The sequence below is a fragment of the Bubalus kerabau genome, chromosome 4 (genome assembly GCF_029407905.1).
Source record: "Bubalus kerabau isolate K-KA32 ecotype Philippines breed swamp buffalo chromosome 4, PCC_UOA_SB_1v2, whole genome shotgun sequence".
Lineage (NCBI taxonomy): Eukaryota > Metazoa > Chordata > Mammalia > Artiodactyla > Bovidae > Bubalus > Bubalus kerabau.
In genome coordinates, this window is record NC_073627.1 from 157,567,807 (window position 1) to 157,590,748 (window position 22,942).

Consider the following 22,942-nt stretch of genomic DNA (forward strand, 5'->3'; position numbering starts at 1 on the left):
TCTGTTGTACTCATCACTGTAAATTTTCAGGGACCAGGGGTAGACCTTCAGTATAAATTTGCTGAATGAATGAATGACTTCCATTGTTGTTGTTTCTGTTTTTGACTGTACCATTAAGCTTGTGGGTTTTCAGTTCCCCCAACAGAGATTGAACCTGGTCCACGGCAGTGATAGCCGGAAATTCTAACCACTAGGCCACTAGGGAACTGCCTACTCTTTTCATTTTTTAAAAATATCCCTCTGTCCAGGAAGTGGTGTCCAATTTCTTGAGTTGGGTCAGAGGTCAATCCCAGGTTTGCATTGGTGCTGAGCCATAAGTCATTCCAGTGTTTTTGAACTGAACTCAGGTACTATGATTCTCTCCTACCAAGGCCAATTTGTCAGTCCCAGAGTTCTCATTACTGCTTATCAGGGCTTTATTATGCTGCTAGACCCTCTAGCACGAGGTCTAGAAAAGTCAGAATTTTGGCTGGGTTGGGAGTGTGAAGTAGGATTTGCCATTTATTCCTCCTTCCCCCACCCCCCTCTATTTCTATCTAGTGTTTATCATACTGGGTTGTAATTATTAATTTTTTAGATGTATCACCCCCTCATCCCCTAGCAAGGCAGGACTAGCTCTTGGTCCCAGAGGATTGAAAGAATGCAATGAGATTTCTTGAAGGAATGCAATGTTTTCCATGAATGAAGTTTTACTCAGGACAAAAATCAGCTCAAAGGAGAGGGCACTACCTGTTGTTTTTTTTTTTTAAACCTGAGTCAGTAAGTCTCTTTTTGTTTAAGTTAATTTGGGTTCCATTTTCTGTGACTTGGAACTGAAAACATTCTGATAGAGCATAATCCATGGTGTTCAGATATAGAATCTGACAGATCATTGTTAAAAAATGTTTATTCCATAGTAACTCCTTCTTACCTCTCTAAGAAGAACAGACTTCTCTACCTCTGTCTCTGGGCTCAGCTATGAGATTTGCTTTAGCCAGTGGCATCATAGCAGACACGTACAAAGAGGGGTGTGAAAAGTGCTTGCACAGTTGATTATGCCCCTTTGTACCTCTGCCACCTCCATAAAAACTGGTTCCCTCAGATTCTGCCCCTTCAGCTGGGGCCCCAAAGTGCATACGCCTGGAGAAGATCAGAACTCAACCTGCACACAGAAGCCAAGCCCAGTTGAACCTGCAGTTTGGAGCCCAGCCACTCAGCCAAGCCTACGGTCAACCCCCAGACCTATGAGAAATGAATGTTTACTGTGGCAGGTTGCTGCCATTTTGTGGTTGTTTGTTATGGAGCAATCACTGATAGGCCAGGGGTTTCCAAACTGGCAGTGTATGTGAATTACTTAGACAACTTTAAAGTAAATAAGGGATGCTTGAGCTTCCCCCAGAATTCCTGGAATCGTATTCCGAAATCTATATTCTTTTAAAACTGACTGGGTGATTTAAAAAATATATATGTATTTTTGGCTGCTTTGGGTCTTAGTTGCGGCATGCAGTGAGCAGGCTGAGTTGCTCTGCAGCATATGGGATCCCAGTTCCAAGACCAGGGATTGAATCTGCACCCTCCCCCCCGCCCCCCGCAACTTCCACTGGAAGGTGGATTTCTAACCACTGAACCACCAGGGAAGTTTCCTCTGGATGGTTTTCATGTAGTGAGTTCCCCACTCTTTTGCTGGCTGAGTGGGTCACCAAAGTTAAGGCATGTGATGGGGATTCTATTAGATGACCACTAAGATTTTTTTTAACTTTAAAAATTTATTGCGGTATAGTTGCTTTACGTGTTAGTTTCAAGTATATAACAGATTCAAAATTTTTATAGATTTCATTTAAAGTTATTATAAAATGTTGGCTATATTCCCTGTGCTGTTCAATATATCCTTGTAGCTTATTTATTTTATGCATGGAAGTTTGTACTTCTTAAGATCTTTTTTCCTCTCTGAGACTGAATGATTGAAGTCAGAGGACTCCTGTTTCTGAAGTACAATCCTTTTCAATTTGAAAACTTCTGAGAAATCTGTGTTAAATTTTTCTTACCTGATTTGGAGAAAGATGCAGAAATAAATGATCTGTGATTTATGGCCATAGGGTTTTTGGTTTTATTTAAGGATTGTCTCCTCATAGTATTTCTTCCTGGACTATGGTTAGCAGTCAAATGAAAATTAAAAGCAGAAGACTGGGGTTTGGAGAGCCAAACACATGGCAGGAAAAAATCACTGGGGAGGTCATGTTTAATGGAGAAGCTGTTGAAGGAATGGTTTGAGAAGGAGCCTTTAGCTGTGGCTTGGCAGTCAGGAACTCGAGATCACACCTAATGCAGAAGCTAGTTGAATTTCAGCTGTAATAACTGCCATGCCACAGCCCAGTTTAGAGGTTTGAGGCCATCTTAATAAAATGTTTCAAATGTGAATTTATATAAAAAGCATGATGAACATATATTTTAAAAGAAAATAGCTTTTTAAAGTTTTAACAAAAATTTTCATTGAAAAAAATTCAAAAAACACAGACAAGTATAAAGGACAGGGGTCTTATTCATCAGCTCACTTTTTAGAGATAACCACTGCTAATATATCACTATATTCTTCTGAACTTTTTTTTCCTATATACACACATGTCTATTTAATAAAAATAAGATTTTCTTACACATACTCACTGGTATCCTTTTTCGGTGTCAGTAAACACTGATCTAATCATCATTGCTAAAGCTGCATAATACTCCATTGCAAAAAGAGGTACCATACTTTAGTTCCCACAGATGGACATTAAGTTGATATTTACTATTATAAAAAGGCTGTGATGGATATTCATATAGACATTTTGTGCTCTTGTCCAATTATTTCTTTAGGATAAATTCCAATTCTTGGAATTGCTAGATTTAAGGATAAATGTTTTAATGGTTTCTGATACATAGTTGAATTGCTCACCTCAAACATAAATTAATAAAGCAAGGTTTTGTCATTTCTTTTGGGCTTCCCCTGTGGCTCAGCTGGGTAAAGAATCCGCCTGCAATTCTAGAGACCAGAATTCTATCCCTGGGTTGGGAAGATCCCCTGGAGAAGGGACGGGCGATCCACTCCAGTATTCTGGCCTGGAGAATTCCATGGACTGTATAGTCCATGGGGTAGCAAAGAGACACGACTGAGCGGCTTTAAGTTTGTCATTTCTCTCTTTTAGTCATCATCAGGAAAAGAAAGTTTGTCGGCTTAATCTGCCTTTTACTACTACTGGGTTTAAATATCTTTTTATATATTTATTGTCTGTATTTAATCTGAATAAGACATTAGCGCCCCATTTTTTTTTTACCTCTATCAACCTTTTATTCCTGATTTATATTAAGTGTTGTCTCCTATTTACAGTGATTATCCCTAGTGTGGTTTTGCCTGTGGCAGCTTTCCACACATTAAAAAATTTTATGAGTCAAATTCATCAGTTTTTCAACGAGATTTATAAATTCCTTTTGAGGTGAGAGGCAGCATAATAGAATGAAAAAAGTAGAGGAATTTCAAACAGTTCAGTCCATCATCTTATTGCTGTGGCTGGGTCTCACTCATTTCGCACAATGTGGTAGGAAGAGCACTGGGTTGGGAGTCGGATCACTTCTCTCTGGCTCTCAACTTCCTCCTCTGTAGAAGAGGGATAAGAGTGAAAACTCCTTTGTAGGGCCGTAAGAAAGAACTGGAGGGAATTTGAGTCCTATCTAAATATTAGCTATTCTTAGTGGGAGAGGGCAATACAGAATTTTAAAAACTATTTTAAATTCAGTTGGTGTTTGTGGGAATAGGGTAAGGGTGAGGATCCCAGTAATTCAGCCATTTACCCCCATCTCTAAGAACGACAAAGCTGGAGTCAGAACGTGAGTTCTAATTCTGGGTTCCTGCCCGTTTTCCTCGTTAGGTGACCTTGGACAAGTCACCTTCACTTCTCCCCGGCTCAGTTTCTTCACCTAGGGAATAGCTATATAATAGCCCACCTGCCCTTTTCCCCGCCAAACTGCTGGGCCAAGGAAACGCTTCAAAAACGCTCACAAAAGGGCGGCAAAAACGTCTGTCAGGGTAAACGCCTTCGGAGCCTGCTCGGCGCCCGCCTGCCCCGGGTGGCTGGACCGAAGGGCGGCCGCGCCCCCCAACCCCCGCCAGTGCTCCCGCCCCGCCGCAGGAACAATAGCTCCCCCGGAGGCGGCGCCGGCCGCGGGCGGGGGCGGAGCTGCGGGCGCGGGCGCTAGGGGTGTGCGCGGGGCGGGGTCGCAGCCACCCCTCCCGCCGGCGGCTCTGTCACGCGCCCCGCACCGGGCGGGCCGGGGTCTTTGTGACGCGGCGGCGACGGCCGCGGACACAAAGGGAAGGCGAGGAGTCGAGCGAGGGGCTGGGCCTGACCCTGCCCCGCGACCCCCGCCCGCCGCGCGCGCGCGCCCGCTCGTTCCCCGGCATCGGTCTCCCCGCGCGGGCTCGCCCGCTCGCGCGCACTCGCCCCGACCCTCCGACTCCGTCCCGAGCGCGGCTGGCCCGGGCCTGGCGGGCGCTGCGGGTGGGGCGGGGATGCTGAGGGGCAGCTCCCCGGCGCAGCGGCGCGGCTGCTAGGAGGCGCCGAGGCAGCGGCGGGGCTCCCGGCGTGCGGCTGGATGCCCTGGGCCTGCGGCTCCCTGCGCTTCCCGCCGTCCAGGGGCGCCAACCATGGGCGCCGTGGCCGCTGAGGCGCCGCTCCGGCTGCCGGCCGCGCCCCCGCTCGCCTTCTGCTGCTACACGTCGGTGCTTCTGCTCTTCGCCTTCTCTCTGCCCGGGAGCCGCGCGTCCAACCAGCCCCCGGGTGGCGGCGGCGGCGGGGACTGTCCCGGCGGCAAAGGCAAGAGCATCAACTGCTCAGGTAGGACCGGCCGGAGCGCGCCTCTGCGGCCCCTCCTTCCTTGCGCCCCCGCGCCTCCTCCCGCCCGGTCCCCGCGACGCGGCCCGGCCAGGCCGGGGCGTGGGGGTCCCGGGAGCCGGGCCGAGGGTGAGCGAGGGCGCCGGGCGGGGCGCGAGCGCGCGATGCGGGCTTGGGGACCCGCGTGGGGCCGGGGAGTGGCCGTGCGTGCGTCCGTGTGTGCCAAGTGGCTGGGCGCGGGCGGCCGGGCGTGTGGGGAGGGGATGAGGCCGGGTCGGCAAGTGGGAGGCAGCCGGCTGGGGCTCCCGGTGTGGTCGTGGGTGTGCACGCGGGAGCGCATGTTTGTGTTGTGAAGGCTCAGGGGAGGGAGGGGGGCGGCCCCAGGCAGGGCTTTTCTGTGTGCTTGTGTGACGATGAGGGGCCAGGGGAGTGACCGTGCGCTGGGGAGGTTCCTTCTTGGGGGGCACTGGGTTCTCTAAGGGGTCGTGTGGGAAAGGGGAGCGGCTGGCCCAGAGGTCGCAGATCGGCCATGGAGCGTGACTGTGTGTGTCTTTTGGGTTGAGAGGTGGGCGCTCCGGGCTCGGAGTGACCCCGGGTCTGTGGATATGAGCAGGGAAAGTCCTGGGGCCATGGAAGTGATCCTCTGTTGTATGCGTTGTGCTGGGTGAAGCCAGGGGCTCAGGGATGTGCCGGGGTATACATTGAGGAGGAAGGAAGGGGGTCCTGGAGTAAACCCCGTGTGTATGGATTGAGAGGGAGGTTAGCTAGGGAATCGTCATGCTGTGTAGGATGTGGGTAACAGAAAGAGGTAATTAGGTCTCCAGGAGTGCCTCTATGTAGAAAGGTGTGCCCCGGGTTAAGCTGGTGTGTGAAGAGGGAACCGGTTCCGAGGGAATGGTCCTGTGCGTGCGTTGGGCTGTTGTGCAGGAGGGCTTGGAGATTGGCAGCCACGGGAGCAAGGGAGTGACCTCTCCCCTCTCGCCAAGGCCGTCTGCCCCCCCCCCCCCCCCCCCCCCCCCAGCTGGTGCAGACAAAGAGCTTGCTGGGGCTGTAATGGACGAGACTGGGGAGGAGGGGATCCTGGCAGTAAAGTTCCCTCTTCCTTTCACGACGGGTCCCAGAGGAGCCCTGGGGCAAGGAGAGGCTTCCAGGTCTCATTTAGGGGTGCGTAGGTCCTCCTGGAGCTGGCCTGGCAGATGCTGGTGATCATAAGCCACAGCCTGGCTAACTTGCCTTCTATCAGTTCTCATTTTCCACTAGTGTTCTTTAAATCAAGGGTGGGAGCAGAGGCATGGAGGTCGGGGGTGGGGCTGAAGAGAGATTGGACATCAGGTCACAGAGAATCCTTTGGTTAGCCTGCCAGACAACCTTTGTACCCAAAGGGCTCTTGAAAGGGGCATTGTTTCTGGGGGAGTGAGGGAGCAAGTGGGGCTCAGCACAGATGTTTTTGCTACCCTAAATCAAGAAAACCTTTGGCCTGCTGTTTAGGTTTGAAGGTCTGAAATCTTTTAGTAATTTTCATAATGGCATATTTTATGATGGGGGAGGGGTTATGAGCGCAGTAAACAATAGCATGTCCATTAAAAGCTTTTCCATCCATGTAATAACTTTTACTTTATTTTTCTAATGTTAAGTGGAATAGGGGATAATGCTTTAATACATAATCACACTTTAATGGTTAAGAATAAAAGTCATTAGTATGTTACCATGCGCTTTTGTAACAAATATTGGCTACCAAACTTCTAAGTGATCACACCATGTCAAAATATTTTATGGGATAATGTACTGTGGTTATTTGTTCTTGCTGAGCTAATTTGTCCTTAGCAAAATAAAGTATGTATTGATGGATGTTTTTTGGGTATGCTTGCTAACTCTGGTGGATAGTACAAGTTTTAAAAAAAGACATAGAGGGCTGAAAACCCACATGGTGTGGAAAAAAGGAACGATTTGGGGGTTGTGGCCTTTGCTAGGCAACTATATGATTTGGAGCAAGTTACCTAATTTTCTTAATTTACTCTTTTGCTAAAGGGATTTGGATTTAATAATATCTGAGCCTTATTTAAAGGGTATATTGATATTTTGATATGTATACCAATAAATTAAGCTTATTACATAAAATGTTTCTAATGCTAAGATATACTTGAATAACTCTGGGTCTAAAACTAAGAGTTCTAACTAAATGGTATTTGTAGATTCTTGTAGTAATTGTTCCTAGGATGAAGATCTGGGAGTAATTCATATGGAAAATAATTTTTTTAGAGTTGATTAATTAGAGAGCTGTAGTACTGCAGTTTGGACATTTGTTGTTGTTGCCATTTAGTTGCTAAGTCTTGTCTGACTCTTTTGTGACCCCATGAACTATAGCCTGCCAGGCTCCTCAGTCCATGGGATTTCCCAGGCAAGAATACTGGAGTGGATTGCTATTTCCTTCTCTACGGGATCTTCCTGACCCAGGGATCAAACCCGTGTCTCCTTCATTGGCAGGTGGATTTTTTACCACTGAACCACCAGAGAAGTCCAGTTTAGACATACAGTTCAGTTCAGTCGCTCAGTAATGTCTGACTCTTTGCAGGTCTGGACTGCAGCACGCCAGACGTCCCTGTCCATCACTAACTCCCAGAGTTTACTCAAACTCATTTCCATTGAGTTGGTGATACCATAAAACCATCTCATCATCTGTCGTCCCCTTCTCCTCCAGTCTTCAATCTTTCCCAGCATCAGAGTCTTTTCAAATGAGTCAGTTCCTTGCATCAGGTGGCCAAAGTATTGGAGTTTCAGCTTCAGCATCAGTCCTTCCAATATTCAGGACCAATTTCCTTTAGGATGGACTGGTTGGATCTCCTTGCATTCCAAGGGACTCTCAAGACTCTTCTCCAACACCACAATTCAAAAGCATCAATTCTTTGGCACTCAGCTTTCTTTATAATCCAACCCTCACATCCATACATGACTACTGAAAAAACCATAGCTTTGACTAGATGGACCTTTGTTGGCAAAGTAATGTCTGCTTTTTAGCATGCTGTCTAGATTGGTCATAACTTTTCTTCCAAGTAGCAAGTATCTTTTAATTTCATGGCTGCAGTTACCTCTGCAGTGATTTTGGAGCCCCCAAAATAAAGTCTGTCATTGTTTCCACTCAAACTACTGCACAGTTGCACTCATCTCACACACTAGTAAAGTAATGCTCAAAATTCTCCAAGCCAGGCTTCAATAGTATGTGAACCCTGAACTTCAGATGTTCAAGCTGGATTTAGAAAAGGCAGAGGAATCAGAGACCAAATTGCCAATATTGGTTGGATCATCGAAAAAGCAAGAGAGTTCCAGAAAAACATCTACATCTGCTTTATTGACTATGCCAAAGCCTTCCACTGTGTGGATCACAACAAACTGTGGAAAATTCTGAAAGAGATGGGAATACCAGACCACCTGACCTGCCTCCTGAGAAATCTGTATGCAGGTCAAGAAGCAACAGTTGGAACTGGACATGGAGCAACAGACTGGTTCCAAATGGGGAAAGGAGTACATCAAGGCTGTATATTGTCACCCTGCTTATTTAACTTATATGCAGAGTACATCATGAGAAATACTAGACTGGATGAAGCACAAGATGGAATCAAGATTGCCGGGAAAAATATCAATAACCTCAGGTATCAGATGACACCACCCTTATAGCAGAAAGTGAAGAAGACCTAAAGAGCCTCTTGATGAAAGTGAAAGAGGAGAGTGGAAAAGTTGGCTTAAAACTCACCATTCAGAAAACTAAGATCATGGCATCTAGTCCCATCACTTCATGGCAAATAGATGGGGAAACAGTGGAAACAGAGACTTTATTCTTTGGGGGGGCTCCAAAATCACTGCAGATGGTGACTGCAATCATGAAATTAACAGACGCTTGCTCCTTGGAAGAAAAGTTATGACCAACTTTGACAGCATGCTAAAAACTGGAGACGTTACTTTGCCAACAAAGGTTTGTCTAGTCAAAGCTATGGTTTTTCCAGTAGTCATGTATGATGTGAGAGTTGGACTATAAAGAAGGCTGAGTGCTGAAGGATTGATACTTTTGAATTGTGGTGTTGGAGAAGACTCTTGGGAGTCTTCTCTCTCTTGGACAACAAGGAGATCCAACCAGTCCATTCTAGAGAAAATCAGTCCTGAATATTCATTGAAGGCCTGATGCTGAAGCTGAAACTCCAATACTTTGGCCACCTGATGCGAAGAAGGGACTCATTTGAAAAGACCCTGATGCTGGGAAAGATTGAAGGTGGGAGAAGAAGGGGACAGCAGAGGATGAGATGGTTTTATGGCATCACTGACTCAATGCACATGAGTTTGAGTAAACTCCGGGAGTTGGTGATGGACAGGGAGGCCTCTCATGCTGCAGTCCATGGGGTTGCAAAGAGTTGGACATGACTGAGCGACTGAACTGTTTCCACTGTTTCCACATGAGTGCAGCATTTCTCATGATGTATGCATCTATTAATGCAGCTTGAGATTGTGCATTGTTTTTTTTTTTTTTAAGTAGCTTTATTACCCAGGCATTTCCCACATAAACTGGTTTACTTCTCTACATGTTTGAATTTTAAAATCTAAATACTGGCCTTGACTACCTGTTTATTTTCATTTGGGGTTTTTGACCATTATTTTAACCTATTCTGACCTTTCTGAAAACTGATTCTGTCAGGCTATGTGAGTTGGCTCACAGCCCTGTGGCCCTTGTAAATGTGAGGAGAAAGTCTGCGGCTTCATTAAATTAATAGAAGTTGTTTAGATCATGGAAAAGTATGGAACTCTGTGATATTTTACTGTAGACTTCTTTCCAAATTGGTTGATGTTGATACATTAATCAGCCGGATGTTCAACCAGCTATGTATCTTCCTAGTTGTATATAACAGATTTTTTAGCTTCTGCTGTTAACATTTTCCCAATTTGTTCACCAGTCTATCATTTAGAAGATTCTGTCAGATTGTCTTGTTAGAATGAGTATATATATATATCTGTATCATCCCTTTTCCATTCTTAGTAGTCATATCAAAAAGCAAATGTCTATAGTCTGCCTTAATTGAGAGCCCATGGTGGCTTTTTCTTTTCATTGTGTTAAAAAACTTACTGACCCATTCTAGAGTTTTTCAGTGGATATGTGGCAGCTTTACCTATGGATGTTTTTTCTGGGTTTGTTTTTTCTTTTTTGAAAATTGAGAATGCATTCTTTCCTTTCTGGTCTTCTGGCATCTTATCAAGATAGCTTAGATAATCAGTAGTCAGATCTTAAAAGTTTTTTTCAGCATTATGGAATGTGATTTGTTTGGACCAGAAGCAGATTCCTTTGAACTAGCTCTGTATTCCATTAATGTCTGCTTTCCATGTCGCTTCCCTTAGATGGTAGCTCCCTTCTTTCAGGGTCTGCCTTCCCAGTTTTTGAAGGTCCTGTTCTTTGGTGAAGATTACTAAAGCAGAGAAGAAACTGAAAGGGTCTGCATGTCCCTGTCGCCTCTTGATGTTACAACATCTTTGCTAAGCAATGAGCCCTTTGTTTATCTCTTCTTGTTCGAAACAAGCCCTTTTTTTTTAAAAAAAAAAAGTTGTTCTCTTGTCTAAGTTTTCTACTCGTTCTAGACTTTATACTTACTGATCGTTATCTTGTTGTTTGTGCTTGCTGTTTTTTAATAATTTTATTGATTGTTTTTGTTTTTGGCCGCGCTGGGTCTTGGTTGCTGCGCAGGCTTTCCTCTAGGTGCAGTGAGCTGTGGCTACTCTCCATTTGAGGGGCACGGGCTTCTTGTGGTGACTTCTCTTGTTGCAGAGCACAGGCTCTAAGGTGTGCAGGCCTCAGTAGTTGCGGCTCCCTGGCTCCAGCACAGATTCAGTAGTTGTGGTGCCCGGCTTACTTGCTCCACAGCGTGTGGGATCTTCCCGGATCAGGGATTGAACCTGTGTTTCCTGTGTTAGCGGGCAGATTCTTTACCACTGAGCCTCCAGGGAAGCCCTGTACTTATTATTTTAAAAAATCTACCTTACTAGAGAGGTTTCGTATTCATCCAAAGAGAAAAATGTTTGGAAATACATGATTTATGTGAAGAAAAATTAACCTTGAGCCCAGGAGACCAGGTGACCTTAGCCATGCTGCTTTTTTTTTTTTTTTTTCATTTGTAATGTGAAGATCATGATAACAGTCCTTTTTGGCTCTGGGGTGTTAGAGAAGAACAAATGAGGCTAAACATGTGAGACAATGCTATTTTAGGGATTGGGGTTAAAGAGAAAGAAAAACGTTTAAAGAGACCAGCAAGCTGCATTGGTGAGAAATGTAAGGTGGAGAATTTGAAGTAGGTTTTTAAAGTGTCACAGAAGTCCAGATCCTTTGATTGTGGTGTGGTTAAGAATGATATAAATGGTTGATACAAACTTTGTATTAAAAGAAGTTTCTCATTGAGAAATTAAGGAAACAATCCCATTGACCATCACATCAAAAAGAATAAAAATACCTAGGAATAAATCTACCTAAGGAGACAAACGATCTATATTCCAAAAACTCTAAGATGCTAATGAAAGAAATTGAAGACGGCACAAACAGAGGGAAAGATAGACGGTGTTCTTGGGTTGGAAGAATCAATATTGTTAAAATGACCATTCTACCCAAGGCAATCTGCTGTCAAATTACCAATGCTATTTTTCACAGAGATGGAACAAAAACTAAAAAAATCTGTATGGAAGACTTCCCTTGTGGTCCACTGGTTAGGAATCTGCCTGCCAATGCGTGGGACACTTGTTTGATCCCTGGTCTGTGAACTAAAATCCCACATGTCTCACGGCAGCTGAGCCCCTTGCACCTTAGACCCCGTGCGCCCCCACAGGAGAAGCCACTGCAGTGAGTAGCTTGTGCTCCCCGACTAGAGCAAGCCCGTGCACAGCAGTGAAGAGCCTGGGTGTTACAAGGACAGCCTGGCACAGCCAAAAGTAAATAAATAAAGAAATACGTAAATGAATAGATGTTTAGAAAAATCTGTATGGAAACATAAAAAACTCCCAATAGCCAAAACAACGTTGAGAAACAACGGGATCGGGGGACGGGCAGAGAAAACCAGCTCCCTCACTTCAGACTGTACTACAAAGCTACAGTAATCAAAAGTGTATGCTACTGGCACAAAAACAGACATATTAGATCCATGGGATAGGATAGAAAGCCCAGAAATAAACCCACACGCTTACGGTCAAATAATCTAGGACAAAGGAGGCGAGAATACACAGTGGAGAAAAGACAGTCATCTTCACTAAGTGGTGCTGGGAAAACTGGACAGCCACATGTAAAAGAATGAAATTAGAGGGAATTTCCTGGTTTGTCCAGTGGCGCTTTAACTGCCAGATCCTGGGTTTGTTCCCAAGTCAGGGAACTAAGATCCTGCAAGCTGCACAGTGCTGCAAAAAAATAAATGAAAGAATGAAATTAGAACATTCTCTAATAACCATATACAAAAATAAAAGTGGATTAAAGACCTAAATATAAGAGCAGATACTTTGATATTTATAGAGGAAAACATTGGCAGAGCGCTCTTTGAGATAAATTGCGGCAGTATTTTTTTGGATCCATCTCCTAGAGTAATGGAAATAAAAGCAAAAGTAAACAAATAGGAAGTAAGGGCCTTGTTAGTGGCAATTCAGGATTTTGGGGAATAAAAAGTTAAGTTTTTGTAATTGGTATAATATTTTGATCAGGACATCTCTAAATCCCTGGTATGTAATATGTGAGTGTTGAACCTTGATTGAGTACCTGCTTCAGTCAGTTCAGTTCAGTTGTTCAGTTGTGTTCAACTCTGCGACCCCATGAATTGCAGCATGCCAGGCCTCCCTGTCCATCACCAACTCCTGGAGTTTACCCAAACTCACATGCATCGAGTCGGTGATGCCATCCAGCCATCTCATCCTCTGTCGGCCCCTTCTCCTCCTGCCCCCAATCCCTCCCAGCATCAGGGTCTTTTCCAATGAGTCAACTCTTCACATGAGGTGGCCAAAGTACTGGAGTTTCAGCTTTAACATCAGTCCTTCCAATGAACACCCAGGACTGATCTCCTTTAGGATGGACTGGTTGGATCTCCTTGCAGTCCAAGGGACTCTCAAGAGTCTTCTCCAACACCACAGTTCAAAAGCATCAATTCTTCGGTGCTCAGTGTTCTTCACAGTCCAACTCTCACATCCATACATGACCACTGGTAAAACCATAGCCTTGACTAGATGGACCTTTTTTGGCAAAGTAATGTCTCTGCTTTTGAATATGCTGTCTAGGTTGGTCATAACTTTCCTTCCAAGGAGTAAGTGTCTTTTAATTTCGTGACTGCAGTCACCATCTGCAGTGATTTTGGAGCCCAGAAAAATAAAATCAGCCATTGTTTCCACTGTTTCCCCGTCTGTTTGCCATGAAGTGATGGGACCGGATGCCATGATCTTAGTTTTCTGAATGTTGAGCTTTAAGCCAACTTTTTCACCCTACTCTTTCACTTTCATCAAGAGGCTCTTTAGTTCCTCTTCACTTTCTGCCATAAAGGTGGTGTCATCTGCATATCTGAGATTATTGATATTTCTCCCGGCAATCTTGATTCCATCTTGTGCTTCTTCCAGTCCAGCGTTTCTCATGATGTACTCTGCATATAAGTTAAATAAGCAGGGTGACAATATGCAGCCTTGACGTACTCCTTTTCCTATTTGGAACCAGTCTGTTGTTCCATGTCCAGTTCTAACTGTTGCTTCCTGACCTGCATACAGATTTCTCAAGAGGCAGATCAGGTGGTCTGGTATTCCCATCTCTTTCAGAATTTTCCACAGTTTATTGTGATCCACACAGTGGAAGGCTTTGGCATAGTCAATAAAGCAGAAATAGATGTTTTTCTGGAACTCTCTCACTTTTTCCATGATCCAGCGGATGTTGGCAATTTGATCTCTGGTTCCTCTGCGTTTTCTAAAACCAGCTTGAACATCTGGAAGTTCATGGTTTACGTATTGCTGAAGCCTGGCTTGGAGAATTTTGAGCATTACTTTACTAGTATGTGAGATGAGTGCAATTGTGCGGTAGTTTGAACATTTTTTGGCATTGCCTTTATATGTTCTAATATACTAGATATTAAGGGAAATATATTAGAGGTCATCCCTGCCTTCAAAGGCCTTATATTCCAACAGAAGTGGTTGGTTAACCTCTTAAAAATATATGCAGGAAATTTGTTTAGTACATCTGGGCTTTCTCCCCTTTTCCCCCACTCCCTCAATAATAAGCATTATTGACCACTGACAGCAGCAATGAAGTTTTTAAAAGGTGTACAGTTAAAGTGATTTTAGTATAATTATAAAGTCATACAACCATCACCACTGTCTAATTCCAGAACATTTCACTCTCCCCAAATCCTGTACTTATTAATGGTGATTCCATATTCCTCTTCACCCTGCCCCCTCCCCCCTTCCCCCAAGCCCTTAACAACTACTAATCTTTTTCCGGACGTTATGGATCTGCCTATTTTGAACATTGCATATAAAGGGCATTGTATAGTATGTGGCCTTTTGTGATTGACTTCTTTCACATGATTTTTTCAGGGGTCATCCATGTTATAGCATGTATCAGAACTTGATTCCTTTTTATGGCTGAGTAATACTCTGTAGTATGGATATATGTGGCCCCTTTTTGCTTTTCCATCAGCTGATGGGCAGTGGGCTGTTTCCACATTTTGGCTGTTATGAATAATGCTGCTGTGAACATACATGTACAAGTTTTTTTGTGGACCTGTGTTTTCAATTCTCGTTTAACGTTTTGAGAAATTGGCAAACTGGTTCCCAGAGCTGCAACCATTTTAGATTTTCGTCAACAATGTACAAGGGTTCCAATTTCTCCACATCCTCTCCAACACTTGTTACTATCTTTTTGATTATAGTTGTTCTAGTTGGAGTCCTAATTGAAGTTGTGGATCAGTGAGGTTTTGATTTGTGTTTCCCTAATGACATTGAGCACATTGTGCTTAACGGCTATTTATATATTTTGTTTGGAGGAATTTCTCTTCAGATCCTTTGCTGAGCTTGATTTTAACCTTCTGTATTAAATATTCCCTTAGTGAACTATATTATCCAATTCGTATCAGTTGTGTTTGTTCTCAAGTTTATTTATACCAGTGGTATAATAAATATTGCTCAATTAATAGGCACAGATGATACAGCAGTGAAGAAAACAGACAAATAAATATTAATAAATATTACTCAAATAGATGAAATGTGAATGCAAAAAGCAGCTGTTTTTATGAATTTGGAAAGACTTGATAAAGGCATGAAGCTGAAAGAATTGCCTTTCAATGAATTAAACTGTGGTCAGTTCAACCAAAACAGATTGGGGAAACCTTACAAATCTGGGAGGATTCTACTCCTAGAAAACTTTGCAGATAGTTAAAAGTCTTGTTCTACTGTGAAAGGGAGGAAAATGGACATTGTAGATAATGGATTATGATTGTGGTTTATCCAAGGAAGTGGAGAGCTGCGTTTGGCAGACCCATACTCAAAGAAAAGGTCTTTTTTTTTTTTTTAAAGAAAAGGTCTTGATGCTATAATATATTGGGAAATGAATGTCCATTTATACGTTTGAAGTTTTAAATGGTTGTAATATGTATGTGTCATTTAAAAAATGATTCCTTGCTCTACCTGACTTTTATGATTAATTCATCAGTGAAGGTTTCCACTATATGAGGTGTGCCCTAAGGAAGATACTGATACAGTGTTAAGGGAATTAATAATTCCTATTTCTGGGAATCAAAAAATAATTCCTATTTTCCTGAATAAGTGGCTGTCGAACTGGGCTTTATGGACAGAGTAGAATGTCAGCCCAAAACACCAGCCACACTTTTGCCTGAGGCCTTTGTTGTTGACCTTCCTTTTGCTTGGAACCTTCTTGTCCCAGTTATTTATCCCCTAGCTCTTTCTCATCTTCAACTTCACTTTCAAAATGATGCCTTAAAATTGCAACCTTTTCTGCCTCCCACCCCTTCTTCCCTTCTCATACCCGAATCCTCCTTTGTGGTTTTTTTCTGTCTCCAAAGCACCTTTTTCTCTGTGACCTAATATGAAAAGTTGTGTTGGTCGCTCAGTTGTGTCCCACGCATTGTGCGACCCCGTGGATTTTAGCCCACCAGGCTCCTCTTCATGGAATTCTCCAGGCAAGAATACTGGAATGGGTAGCTATTTCCTTCTCCAGGGGATCTTCCCAACCCAGGGATAGAAGCCAGGTCTCCTGCATTGCAGGCAGATTCTTTACTGTCTGAGCCGTGAGGGAAGCCTGTGACCTATTACACATGTTATTCTCTGACGACTCTGTGTAGATCCATGAGGGCAGGGATTTTTGTCTTTTTTTTGTTCACTGCTGTGTCATCTATGCCTAGAACTGTATCTGACACAAAATTAGGTGCCCATCCTATATTTATTTGTGAAGTTAATGACTGAAAGAATGTAGAAACTGAGGAGAGTTGGAAAGAGTGTTCTCTAGGCTATTGGAATGGCGCTGGAATCCAGCTACAAAGATGGGGAAGCGAGGGGACTATTTGGGGATACTGGGCTGTGGGGATGAAGGCAGGAGATGAGTCTAACATAATTGCCACTGTATTAGAGGAAGGCCTTGAAGGCTGAACTGAAGGTTTGACACTTGCTCTGAAGAGAAAGGAAAGCTTTTAAAGCATTGAGTGACATTGTGGTTTTAGAAAACAAAATCTGGAATTGAAAGGGAGAGGAGATGAGACTTGGGGCATGGTGAAAGATGACAGTGGAAATGAGAACTCAGAGGATTTGTGTGGCTGCACTTTATGTTTAGAAATTGAATTGGTTGTTAACCATTTGAAAATCCTGAGGTGTCACTTGAAAATCTTGAGGTGTCACTTAAAAATCTGCATTTTGGTCTGCCTTTTCTAAACTTCCCTAGTTTACCAACTGGCTCAGTTGGTAAAGAATCAACCTGGAATGCAGAAGATCCTGGTTTGATTCCTGGGTCGGGAAGCTCCATTGGAGAGGGATAGGCTACCCACTCCAGTATTCTTGGGCTTCCCTTGTGGCTCAACTGGTAAAGAATCTGTGTGCAATGCAGGAGACCTGGGTTCGATCCCTGGATTGGGAAGATCCCCTGGAGAAGGGAAAGGCTACCCACTCCAGTGTTCTGGCCTGGAGAGTTCAATGAACTGTATAGTCCATGGGGTTGCAATGAGCCCCTACACAACTGAGCGGCTTTCACTTTCACTTTTTGAATTTGGAGGTATTGATAGCATTAGGCTCTTTCCACATGCCAGAAATTCTCCAGAGCTGTCTAATGGGGCATCAGCTCTTCAACTTGTTAGGCCCTACCCAGCCATCCTTTCACTGACCTTTTTCTCCCTTAGCTTCTGGATCACCTCATAGAGGTGGCAGGATGAATTGTGATGTTCTTGATACGGGGTGGAGAACCTGTTTGGAGGAGGGTCAAATTGGTGTGTAATCCTTCCTTCATTGCTGTTGCTCACAACCACCAAGTTGAATGTAAATCCTTTTTTCTGCAGTTTCCGGCCCTTTGCATCTGAGCACCTCTCCTGCCCGTACTCCTTGCAACTTCTGCTTTATTCTGTCCTTTCCCATCTCAAATCTTGCCTTGAATCCGCCTCCTACCTCTTCCTATTTGAAAACTACCCTGCTATCATCTCTGACTGTATACCAATTTCCTTGAAATGTTCTCTGATGATATTTGTATCATATTTAGTTTTCCTTCATCAGTTTTATGTCTTAGTACTTCTCCTTTTTTCAGATCAGATCAGATCAGTCACTCAGTCGTGTCTGACTCTTTGCGACCCCATGAATCACAGCACGCCAGGCGTCCCTGTCCATCACCAACTCCTGGAGTTCACTGAGACTCACGTCCATCGAGTCAGTGATGCCATCCAGCCATCTCATCCTCTGTCGTCCCCTTCTCCTCCTGCCCCCAATCCCTCCCAGCATCCGAGTCTTTTCCAATGAGTCAACTCTTCACATGAGGTGGCCAAAGTACTGGAGTTTCAGCTTTAGCATCATTCCTTCCAAAGAAATCCCAGGGCTGATCTCCTTCAGAATGGACTGGTTGGATCTCCTTGCAGCCCAAGGGACTCTCAAGAGTCTTCTTCAATACCACAGTTCAAAAGCATCAATTCTTCAGCGCTCAGCCTTCTTCACAGTCCAACTCTCACGTCCATACATGACCACAGGAAAAAACATAGCCTTGACTAGACGAACCTTTGTTGGCAAAGTAATGTTTCTGCTTTTGAATATGCTATCTAGGTTGGTCATAACTTTCCTTCCAAGGAGTAAGCGTCTTTTAATTTCATGGCTGCAGTCACCATCTGCAGTGATTTTGGAGTCCAGAAAAATAAAGTCTGACACTGTTTCCCCTGTTTCCCCATCTATTTCCCGTGAAGTGGTGGGACAGGATGCCATGATCTTTGTTTTCTGAATGTTGAGCTTTAAGCCAACTTTTTAACTCTCCACTTTAACTTTCATCAAGAGGTTTTTGAGTTCCTCTTCACTTTCTGCCATAAGGGTGGTGTCATCTGCATATCTGAGGTTATTGATATTTCTCTCGGCAATCTTGATTCCAGTTTGTGTTTCTTCCAGTCCAGCGTTTGTCATGATGTACTCTGCATATAAGTTAAATAAACAGGGTGACAATATACAGCCTTGACGAACTCCTTTTCCTATTTGGAACCAGTCTGTTGTTTCATGTCCAGTTCTAACTGTTGCTTCCTGACCTGCATACAGATTTCTCAAGAGGCAGATCAGGTGGTCTGGTATTCCCATCTCTTTCAGAATTTTCCACAGTTTATTGTGATCCACACAGTGGAAGGCTTTGGCATAGTCAATAAAGCAGAAATAGATGTTTTTCTGGAACTCTCTCACTTTTTCCATGATCCAGCGGATGTTGGCAATTTGATCTCTGGTTCCTCTGCCTTTTCTAAAACCAGCTTGAACATCAGGAAGTTCACGGTTCACATATTGCTGAAGCCTGGCTTGGAGAATTTTGAGCATTACTTTACTAGCGTGTGAGATGAGTGCAATTGTGCACTAGTTTGAGCATTCTTTGGCATTGCCTTTCTTTGGGATTGGAATGAAAACTGCCGTTTTCCAGTCCTGTGGCCACTGCTGAGTTTTCCAAATTTGCTGGCATATTGAGTGCAGCACTTTCACAGCATCATCTTTCAGGATTTGGGATAGCTCAACTGGAATTCCATCACCTCCACTAGCTTTGTTTGTAGTGATGCTTCCTAAGGCCCACTTGACTTCACATTCCAGGATGTCTGGCTCTAGGTCAGTGATCACACCATCGTGATTATCTGGGTCATGAAGATCTTTTTTGTACAGTTCTTCTGTGTATTCTTGCCACCTCTTCTTAATATCTTCTGCTTCTGTTAGCTCCATACCATTTCTGTCCTTTATCAAGCTCATCTTTGCATGAAATGTTCCTTTGGTACCTCTTATTTTCTTGAAGAGATCCCTAGTCTTTCCCATTCTGTTGTTTTCCTCTATTTCTTTGCATTGATCGCTGAAGAAGGCTTTCTTATCTCTTCTTGCTATTCTTTGGAACTCTGCATTCAGATATTTATATCTTTCCTTTTCTCCTTTGCTTTTCTCTTCTCTTCTTTTCACAGCTATTTGTAAGGCCTCCCCAGACAGCCATTTTGCTTTTTTGCATTTCTTTTCTATGGGAATGGTCTTGATCCCTGTTTCCTGTACAGTGTCATGAACCTCATTCCATAGTTCATCAGGCACTCTATCTATCAGATCTAGGCCCTTAAATCTATTTCTCACTTCCACTGTCTTTCCCTTTTTTTCTCTTTCTAAAGTCTTGAGGAAGAAACAGAACTTTGTTTCTATTTCCTTAAGACCACAGGCATTTATGATAAATTTCCTCTCCTTGTTGTATAGCTTAGGAATTTAGATGTTACTGATAGATTGTTTCGTGGTTTTGCATTATGGCCTAAGAATGTGTTACATAATTCTAGGTTTTCATATAAGAATTAGGTGGGGAATTCCCTGGTGGTCCAGTGGTTAGGAGTCCATGCTTTCAGTGCTGAGAGCATTGGTGTCAGTCCCTGAGAGCAAGGTCTCACAAGCAGCACAGCGAGGCCAAAAAAACCAACCAACCAAACAAACTAGAAATTAGGTGTCTCTGCATTCTAGTATGAGAGCTCGTTTTGTGAAAGATACTTATACCTCAGAAAAGAAAGTGTTATTTCCTTAGCTTCTTAGTCCCCTATTATGTAACTATTAATTTTACTTAAAGTTTAAAACATTTTCTGAATTTCAAACTTAGAAATAAATTGTAGTAGTATACCCAGATTTTCCAGTTAAGGTTTCACCCCATTTGCGGTATCATAGTCTCTTTATATATATAAATCTGCCTATATCTATGTATTTCTATCTACTTACATCTGTATCTCTATTTTATCTGTGTTGTGTGTGTTGTGCTTAGACGCTCAGTCATGTCCAACTCTTTGCACCCCATGGACTGTGGCCCGCCAGGCTCCTCTGTCCAAGGGGGTGCTCCAGACAAGAATACTGAAGTGGGTTGTCATGCCCTCTTCCAGGGGATCTTCTCAACCCAGGGATCGAACCCAGGTCTCCCTCATTGTAGGCGGATTCTTTGCCATCTGAGCCACAAGGGAAGCCTGATATTTTATCTGGTGCTGCTACTGCTAAGTCACTTCAGTCGTGTCTGACTCTGTGCGACCGCATAGTCGGCAGCCCACCAGGCTTCCCCGTCCCTGGGATTCTCCAGGCAGGAACACTGGAGTGGGTTGCCATTTCCTTCTCCCATGCATGAAAGTGAAAAGTGAAAGCAAAGTTTTATCTATATCTATCTAAATCTTTCTTTTCTGAACCTGACTCTGCCAAGTTGGCCCCTACCAAAGGAAATGGTTTAATTTATGCTTTATATCAGTTTTATTCTTTTAATACTTTGTGTTGTCATCTATTGTGAATGAAATATTGAAGCCTTCAATTATACTAAAAGTTTATTTTTGTATCATTTTTATATATTTTTGTTCTATTTGGGACACATACATTGAATAGTTTTTGTTTCATTTTTTTTGTTGTAATTTTTATTTTTGTGTAAGATAGATCTGAAGAATCTCCTGAAGTCGTAATATTGCCTATTCGGTTTTGGATTTGTGTGTGTCTTTTAAGTGTTGGGATTGGTTTCATAGTGTAGATACAGACCATTCTGCTTTCATAGCCCATTTACATTAAGTGAAGTGATTATGATATTTGTGATAACCCTCTATTAATGTGATTATCTTTTAAGATGTAAAATCCAGTTGTTTTTAGTATAGCTGCAAAGTTGTACAACTGTTGCCATGATCAATTTTGGAACATTTTTGTCCTTTCCAAAGAAACCTCATATTCTGTAGCAATCACTCCCCAAACCCCACTCCCACAGCCCTAGGAAACCACTAATCTATCTTTTGCTGTAGATTTAACAGTTTGGGACATTGCATATAAGTGGAATCATACAATATGTGGCGTTTTGTGATTGGCTTCTTTCACTTAGCATACTATTTTCAAGATTCATCCGTGTTGTAGCATGGATCAGAATGTCATTGTTTTTTATGAGCAAATACTGTTCCATTGTATGGGTAATACCATGTTTTGTTTATCCATTCATCAGCTGATGGACATTTGACTTGTTTCCACTTTCTAGCTATTATGAATAATGCTGCTGTAAACATTCATGTACAAGTTTTCCTGTGGACATATGTTTTCAGTTTTCTTGGGAATATACCTAGGAGTATTAATAGCATTACTGGGTCACATGGTAAGTCTATGTTTAATATTTTGAGGAACTGCCAAGCTGTTTTCCAAAGTGCTGCATCATTTTACATTTTCAGCGGCAATGTCTGAGGATTCAAATTTCTCCACATTCTGGCCAACACTTGTTTTTGTCTTTATTATAACCAACCATTTTTAAGTTCATATATATTATTCCCCATTTCCTTATGCATGTGATTTCTTTCAGTTCAGTTCAGTCCCTCAGTTGTGTGCAACTCTCTGTGACCCCGTGGACTGCAGCACGCCAGGCCTCCCTGTCCATTGCCAATTCCTGGAGTTTACTCAAACTCATGTCCGTTGAGTCGGTGATGCCATCCAACCATCTCATCCTCTATCGTCCCCTTCTCCTCCTGCCTTCAATCTTTCTCAGCATCAGGGTCTTTTCAAATGAGTCAGTTCTTTGCATCAGGTGGCCAAAGTATTGGAGTTTCAGCCTCAGCATCAGTCCTTCCAAAGAATATTCAGGACTTATTTCCTTCAGGATAGACTGATTGGATCTCTTTGCAGTCCAGGGGACTCTATAAAGAGTCTTTTCCAACACCACAGTTCAAAAGCATCAGTTCTTCGGCACTCAGCTGTCTTTATAGTCCAACTCTCACATCCATACATGACTACTGGAAAAACCATAGCTTTGACTAGACGGACCTTTGTTGGCAAAGTAATGTCTCTGCTTTTTACTATGCTGTCTAGGTTGGTCATAACTTTTCTTCCAAGGAGCAAGCGTCTGTTAATTTCATGGCTGCAGTCACCATCTGCTGTGATTTTGGAGCCCCCCCCCACCCCAAAATAAAGTCTGACACTGTTTCCACTGTTTCCCCATCTATTTGCCATGAAATGATGGGACCAGATTCCATGATCTTAGTTTTCTGAATGTTGAGTTTTAAGCCAACTTTTTCACTCTCCTCTTTCACTTTCAAGAGGCTCTTTAGTTCCTCTTCACTTTTTGCCATAAGGGTGGTATCATCTGCATATCTGAAGTGATTGATATTTCTCCCAGCAGTCTTGATTCCAGCTTGTGCTTCATCCAGCCCAGCATTTCTCATGATATACTCTGCATATAAGTTAAATAAGCAGGGTGACAATATACAGCCTTGACGTACTCCTTTTCCTATTTGGAACCAGTCAGTTGTTCCATGTCCAGTTCTAACTGTTGCTTCCTGACCTGCATACAGATTTCTCAAGAGGCAGATCAGGTAGTCTGGTATTCCCATCTCTTTCAGAATTTTCCACAGTTTATTGTGATCCACAGAGTCAAAGGCTTTGACATAGTCAAT

The 22,942-nt window shown here is 43.2% G+C and overlaps 1 protein-coding gene across 2 annotated transcripts in view; it reads left to right on the forward strand.

Annotated features, from left to right (window-relative positions):
* The first annotated feature begins 4,611 nt into the window (after positions 1–4,611).
* TMEFF1 (transmembrane protein with EGF like and two follistatin like domains 1) overlaps positions 4,612–22,942 on the forward strand; it is a 100,892-nt gene continuing 82,561 nt past the window's right edge. Inside the window, exon 1 of one of the 2 annotated variants that reach the window (XM_055579157.1) lies at positions 4,612–4,847. In XM_055579157.1, coding sequence (XP_055435132.1) covers positions 4,658–4,847 — 190 coding nt within the window. In that variant the 5' untranslated portion in view covers positions 4,612–4,657. The remainder of the gene's footprint in view (positions 4,848–22,942) is intronic. The other variant, XM_055579156.1, reaches the window with a different exon arrangement.